Source organism: Micropterus dolomieu, linkage group LG01 (assembly GCF_021292245.1).
Source record: "Micropterus dolomieu isolate WLL.071019.BEF.003 ecotype Adirondacks linkage group LG01, ASM2129224v1, whole genome shotgun sequence".
In the NCBI taxonomy this organism is placed as follows: Eukaryota; Metazoa; Chordata; class Actinopteri; order Centrarchiformes; family Centrarchidae; genus Micropterus; species Micropterus dolomieu.
In genome coordinates, this window is record NC_060150.1 from 5,427,708 (window position 1) to 5,434,801 (window position 7,094).

The 7,094-nt window shown below is 39.7% G+C and overlaps 1 protein-coding gene across 3 annotated transcripts in view; it reads left to right on the forward strand.

Moving 5' to 3' along the window:
* The window catches only part of dock9b (dedicator of cytokinesis 9b), a 70,528-nt gene that overhangs the window by 45,544 nt on the left and 17,890 nt on the right, over positions 1–7,094 (forward strand). For all 3 annotated transcript variants that reach the window (XM_046053466.1, XM_046053475.1, XM_046053485.1), the window contains 17 exons: positions 162–284; positions 383–462; positions 563–750; positions 1,291–1,356; positions 1,972–2,064; positions 2,365–2,476; positions 2,748–2,866; positions 3,739–3,825; positions 3,935–4,024; positions 4,181–4,296; positions 4,673–4,742; positions 4,857–4,982; positions 5,930–6,001; positions 6,096–6,242; positions 6,443–6,526; positions 6,640–6,751; positions 6,850–7,028. In XM_046053466.1, coding sequence (XP_045909422.1) covers positions 162–284; positions 383–462; positions 563–750; positions 1,291–1,356; positions 1,972–2,064; positions 2,365–2,476; positions 2,748–2,866; positions 3,739–3,825; positions 3,935–4,024; positions 4,181–4,296; positions 4,673–4,742; positions 4,857–4,982; positions 5,930–6,001; positions 6,096–6,242; positions 6,443–6,526; positions 6,640–6,751; positions 6,850–7,028 — 1,864 coding nt within the window. The remainder of the gene's footprint in view (positions 1–161; positions 285–382; positions 463–562; positions 751–1,290; positions 1,357–1,971; positions 2,065–2,364; positions 2,477–2,747; positions 2,867–3,738; positions 3,826–3,934; positions 4,025–4,180; positions 4,297–4,672; positions 4,743–4,856; positions 4,983–5,929; positions 6,002–6,095; positions 6,243–6,442; positions 6,527–6,639; positions 6,752–6,849; positions 7,029–7,094) is intronic.

Sequence of the window (7,094 nt, forward strand, 5' to 3'; positions counted from 1 at the left end):
TGTGCCGTGATACCGCATAGTGATTCAGATTTAGGATACTGCATATAAACTGAATGTCAAAGGAAAGTCAGCCTTTTTGGAGGCACAGATTGTTAAACAACTAGTGTAGAACTTAGATGTGCTCTCTTGCCAGTAAAAAAAAAAGTTTTCTGTCTCTGCAGGCCTGTGTTCAAAGATGCGTCGGGAACTTTGGACAAAAGCGCTCGCTTCTCAGCTCTTTACAGACAGGACAGCAGCAAGCTGTCAGATGAGGACATGTTCAAAGTGCTTACTGACTTCAGAAAGTATGCTTTCCCTCTTCTCTCCAAGATATCTACAAGATACTGGTACTGGTTTTGATACATTTTTGTAATTGCTGTTTCTATGTATGGTTTTTCAACAGACCAGAGAAAATGGCCAAACTCCCTGTGCTCTTAGGGAACTTAGATGTAACTATCGACAGCGTGGCCCCGGATGTAACCAGTAAAGCCTCCAAATATTTACAATACTACTTTTAACCGTCTATTTATAATCATCAGACTTTAACTTCAAACTAGTTACTCCTCTTGTTTCCTGTCTGCAGATTGTGTGACTTCCTCCTACATCCCTGTGAGGAACTTTGAAGGCAACGGGCCAGGCAGCGCTCTTCTGGAGGTGGAGGAGTTTGTGCCCTGCATCGCTAAGTGCTCCCAACCATTTACCATCTATAAAAACCACCTCTATGTGTACCCAAAAAACCTCAAATATGACGGACAGAAATCATTTGCTAAGGTAGGAACAGTATGAATGAATAGCAGTACATTGGAATTAATTTAACAAACCCTTGAACAAGAGGAAACATGCAGAATATATATTTCATCCTTTACATGTAACATAAAATCATACCAAAACATTTGAATTAACCTTTCTGGAAAGTGATGCTTTTTTTTGGCTAGCGTTCTCTTACCATCATCATTTTGTGTTCCTGTTTGGCCTACGAGACAACTGGCAACCACCTCAGGCTCGTTCAGCCAGAGAGCAGAGCTGGATAGAATTATCCATTACACAGAGCAGCAGCTTCTGATTAATACATTAATACAGGCCTGTTATTTTCACTAGGTCAGCTCCATATAGGAAACCAATCTGCCTTTTCTCCCCATCTGTCTTTCTGCCCTCTTTTGTTTTAAATGGGAGCTGACAATCCTGTGCCTGAAATATTTCCCCCCTCTTTATAGAAACTGGCAAAATTGGTTCCAGGGCACCAGGGATGTCTTGGAACCTGTTCTTTCTTTTATGATCTGCCTGTTTTTAACTTTTGTCTCCCCTCCTCAGGCGAGGAATATTGCCGTTTGCATTGAATTCAAGGATTCAGATGAGGATGATGCCCAGCCGCTGAAGGTGCACTGACATATCAACTCTTTGCATAGAATCTAAAATGAATCAAACTAATAGGTTTTGTACCTGAAATTGGTGTTAAAGACAAAGTTGAGTTGCAAGTCTCTTTCGTGGAGCTGAGTCTGACTCAAGTACACGTCATGTGTCCACAAAAAGACTTGCAACTCAGCTTTAACACCACTGACCGGTGGCTTCACATGGACTTTAGCTTTTTGAAATGGATCGACTCTTCAATTTGACTGCAGCAAATCACGTTGCACAAGCAGGACAGAAAGTTGCGTTTAGCAGTGACACCATCACATTCACTCTATCAAATGCCTAGTTAAATGACAATGACTTCTTTAATGGCATCATCTGTAGTTAATGGCATATGAAAATACAAATCTGAAAAAGCATTAATTATTTCTGTAAATTTACTAACCCTCTTGGACTCATTTAATTTAAAGCGCCATGAAATTTGGTGTAGGACTTGAGACTTGAGTCTTGACTTGGGACTTGACTTTGGACTGATTGGACTTGGCTTGGGACTTAATAGCCAAAGCAGCCACTAGCACTTTACACATTAAACCACGTTGTGATGACATGCACTCATATCTGTTTTTCATGTTTGATTATCAGTGCATCTATGGTCATCCAGGAGGTCCTGTATTCACTAAGCAGGCGTATGCAGCCGTCCTACACCACCAGCAGAACCCCGACTTCTATGACGAGGTACTTCGATTGCCATGCTACTCATAATCAGCGTTTTATTAATATAATAGAAATTGTGAAATGAGATATGCTCTATGACATATGCTCAAAGTCAAAAAGTTACACGTTTTTTGAAAGCAGTGTGTTTTGAAGTAAGAAGGTACTTCTCACCTACTCTTATGTTGTTTGAGTACATTTCAGTTCTATATTGAATCCTCAGTGGAAATGCTCCGCAGGCATTTTTCACTTTCATTTTCCTGAACAAAGCTCCCTCTGTATTAGGGAACCAACCCCAGGAATCTGTGTTTTTCTCACCTTCAGATAAAGATAGAGCTGCCTACTCAGCTGCACGAGAAGCATCACCTTCTCTTCACCTTCTATCATGTCAGCTGTGACAGCAACAGCAAGAAGAAAGACCTGGTGGAGACCCCAGGTACGCAGCAGCTTTCAGTCATGTCTTCCCCCGCCGAATGAAAACACCAAGGGGTATTTAATGTGTTCACAAAATACAAAACAATGAATTCATGTAAATATCTACAGTGCAGAATGTGGGCAAACACAGTTTAAAACAGTCATAGTTTACATAGATTTTATGAGTCTCCCCAGTAGGTGGAGATATTTTAAATTGTAATCTTCATGTTCATGCTGCAGCCACCCCAGTTTTACCACTACTTTACAAACATGTAACTGTTCCTCACCCACAGTGGGTTCAGCATGGCTGCCTCTGCTAAGGGATGGCAGAGTCATCATGAATGAACAGCAGCTGCCTGTGGCCGCCAATCTGCCCGCTGGGTACCTCGGCTCCCAGGATGGCGTCAACAAGGTAAAAAATTATCCTTATTATTAACATTTGATTATTTTGTAAAGAGAGAGAGAGGGCTTCAACCCATAATCTGCTGAGGAATCTCTGATTGCAGGTGTTTTTTTTGTTTATGCCTAGTCATTGATTGCTGCAATATTCTGTTTTAGTAAAGAAGTGCTTTAGACCAAAGTTGTTTTGTGTGTCATAAGGTCCTGTATTGACCTCAAGCAGTTTTTCAAAATGTTAATTTTAATAATGGGATTTCTCACAGTACCATATATTAGGATCCAGTGTAGTTGGTGCTTAATGGATATAGATCTTATTAGCTGTGATTGGATTGGGACCTTGAAGAGGCTTTCACATGAAATGCCTGTGAAATCTGATCAGGATTCGAACGTAATCCAATAAAACTAACAATCACTGTCATCTCACTATTAAAATGCCTTAGTGTTATTTCTTTGATGTAGCCATAATACATTTAGTGTAAATTTAATTAAAAATGGGCTCATCAAATATGCATATATGCATAAGGCTAAGTGCTAATTTCAAATTGTACTGCCTGTGTGCGAAGTAATTTTCTCAGAAAGAACTAACAATGAGTCTCTAAACTCAGCAGTTGGGAAGGACATCTGTTGCAAAAAAGAAACACCAAAACCATCATTATTTCATGAGAACCCTTGCTTAAAAAAAACTTCTAGTACATTGCAGCCATGTAGCAAAACAGCTTGTCTTCTTATTGTACAAAACAATGTCATTGATTTGCCATTTATATCAGGATGTCTATGCTGTGGCGTTTTAATTGTGCTCTAATAATTCTTAATAAATAATAATAATTCTGAATAATTGTTTTATTCAGTATCCAGTGCGGTAATTGTTCCCATTTGTCGTTGCAGCACTCTGGTTCAGAGATCAAATGGGTAGACGGAGCAAAATCCCTGTTCAAAGTTTCAACTCATCTTGTTTCCACAGTTTATACTCAGGTACACATATCATATCTATTTAATTATCCCACCTGCTCAATCACTAAATGCCCTTTACATTGCAAATAAAAATGAAATATGTTGACATGCACTTATATGTTTCCTTTAGGATCAGCACTTGCACAACTTCTTCCACCATCGTCAAAGCATGGAGTTGTCAGAACAAGCTTCAGAGGGGGAGTTGGTTAAATACCTGAAGGTATTATGAGCCTCATCTATTTCTAATGCCCCAAGGAAAACGGAACACACCCTTTTGTTTATGCCTCATCAAATGCTATCTTGTAATCTACCACTTGAGGGGTCTACAAACTTTGAATATTTCTTTCTTTTTCTTACTTCCACCCCTTCTTCCTAGAGTCTCCATGCGATGGAGGGTCATGTCATGGTCAACTTTCTGCCCACCATTCTCAACCAGTTGTTCTGCGTCCTAACCAGAGCCACACATGAGGATGTGGCTGTCAACGTGACCAGGCAAGCCAAACACGCACACACTTACACACATTTATGAAATGCCTGGTTTCCAGCAGCAGAAAGCTATGTGTTACAGCAATGGTCTCTTAGAATAACTGCACTTTCATCTGGTTCTCAAAGCTCATTCCTCCTGTTTCTCTTTAATAGCCTGAATCCTTTTTCTCATTAGACACTTACCTATGGCGTGCACACCCATGTATGCATCTGAGTTGTGCGTGTGGCTAGTCTTTGAAGCTCTGTAGGCAGCGTGTAAATGAGGTGTCAGTCCTTTAGAAACAAGAAATGCAATTCCTGTCTTTGGCTTGTTTCTTCTAGCGAGCTCAACTTCCTCCTCATATTCTTGAATATTTTCATGACATGATCTCTTTCTCTTCAGGGTGATGGTTCATGTTGTAGCACAGTGCCATGAAGAAGGGCTTGAACACTACTTGAGATCTTATGTCAAGGTGCAGTCTTTTATAATTATGCTTACGATATGCAGACAATTGCATGTCCGTCTATTCCTGTAGAATTTAATTATTATTTGTAATGTGGTTTTTTTTCTCCCTCTTTACTCTCAGTTTGTGTTTAAGCCAGAGGCTTATTCCTCCACCAATGTAAAAACAGTCCATGAGGAGCTGGCTAAAGCCATGACTGCCATTCTCAAGCCGTCCACAGACTTCCTAACTAGCAACAAGCTGCTGAAGGTAACCTACATTCATAAAAACTGAATGTGGCAAAGAAAGGGTGAAGTTGAGATAAAAGAGTTAAATATTTCCAGGCTGGCCGGCAACCTGTACAACAGAAAGGTTGTACTGCCTTAATTGTATGCATTTAATTTTAGGGAAACCATACATTATACCTAATATTGTGTTCTGCTTTTGACAAGAAAAAACACAGAGAAGATACAGGATATACAAACAAAAATAATTATTTAGTTAATAGGAATTAAATGTCTCTGTTTTTCTATGTCCCTGTCTTTACTTCTTAATATTTATATTAAAAGTGATATCTTAAAGAAATGTACACTACGTTCCTAAACGTAGCTTAAATACACCAGTCAAAAACTATGTTGACAACTAAGATAGCATAACTGCTACTCCTTCAAGCTAGTCACCTTTAAACACAACTGCTTTAGCTGCTCTACATCATGATTAGACTTAGTTGCCTCATTTGAAATAACAAAAAGAAATACCAAGATTTCACTTCATCAAATTATGTATTTATTAATTGTAGACAAAAGGTAGAGAAAAATGAGTAAGTCAGTTTAGCTTGTGCAAATGTTTTCTTAGTTCTTTGGGTGACAGTGTCTTAGTTTTTGGGTTACTTTTCTAGTCAATGGAAATGCTACATGCTGTTTTCATGATAATTATACAGTTTGTAAGACTTCATTTTTTATATGATAAAACAGATATCAGTCTGATTCTAAACACAACCAAATATGTAGTTTGCTTTAACGTTTTGCCTCTGTAACTTTACGACAATATTGCTTTGTTCTGAATATTTTTTTTAGTTTCACACACACATTACATACATTTGATCTTACATACATGCCTGGCCTTTTGAAATAGAGGTTAACTTGAATTGTTTAGCATTTTGTTCCATATTTAGGGTGGTAGATGTTCTAGCATTGACTCTTAAGTTTGTGTTGCAGCACTCGTGGTACTTCTTTGAAGCTCTGGTGAAATCAATGGCACATTATCTCATAGAGAGCGGGAAGGTCAAGGTAAGTTTTCTTTTAGTCTTCTCGACGATTCTTTAACCCCTTTCCTCTAAGCCTAAATCCTCTTTCCCTTTTCTTTTCTGTTTCTCTTGTCCAGCTCTCCAGGAACCAGCGTTTTTCTGTATCGTTCTACCATGCAGTGGAGACTCTGGTGAATATGCTGATGCCACACATCACCCAGAAATACAAGGACAACCTGGATGCAGCTCGCAATGCCAATCACAGCCTGGCAGTTTTCACCAAGGTTGGCACTCCTCCCAACGCCTGCAATGCCCTTTAATATGCAGATCAGTTAGCCCTTTGGTTTAGGGTAAACATGAAAATGTCAAGGACTGTAGAGTTATGTATAAATTATCCAGTCTGCAGATTGTTTATGTTTAATTATTAGCATGACTTAAAACAATGATTCAGTTTAAATCAAGGAAAATGTATGTGTTCACTCAGCGCTGCTTCACCTTCATGGACAGAGGCTTCGTATTCAAGCAGATCAACAACTACATGAACTGCTTTGTGCCTGGAGACCCCAAGGTTAAATATTTAATGGTTTAGTTTATTTTTCATATTCATTAAACATGAAGTTAAAGCTAACGTAAAGCCATATGAGCCTCCTTAAAATTGCAAATCTCTTGTGTTTCTGCCAGACTCTGTATGAGTTCAAGTTTGAGTTCCTGCGGGTTGTTTGCAACCATGAGCACTACGTCCCTCTTAATCTGCCCATGCCCTTTGGAAAAGGTAGAATTCAGCGCTTCCAAGGTAAATGACAAACACTTTCACTTCCTTAAGTGGGGTGCAGTTTATATTCTGCCTGTTCTCTGCATCCTGTTATTTCTTTTGATTGATGCCCAATACAGATCTTCAGCTGGACTATTCTCTGACTGATGACTTCTGTCGAAACCACTTCCTGGTGGGGCTGCTGCTGAGGGAGGTGGGCGGGGCTCTTCAGGAGTTCCGAGAGATCCGTCAGATCGCCATCCAGGTGCTCAAGGGGCTGATGATCAAACACACCTTTGACGACCGCTATGCTGCGAAAGTAAGTCCACAGTCCTCGACAACCTTTACTGTACTTTGAATCCCCCCCCCCCCCCCCCCCCCCCCT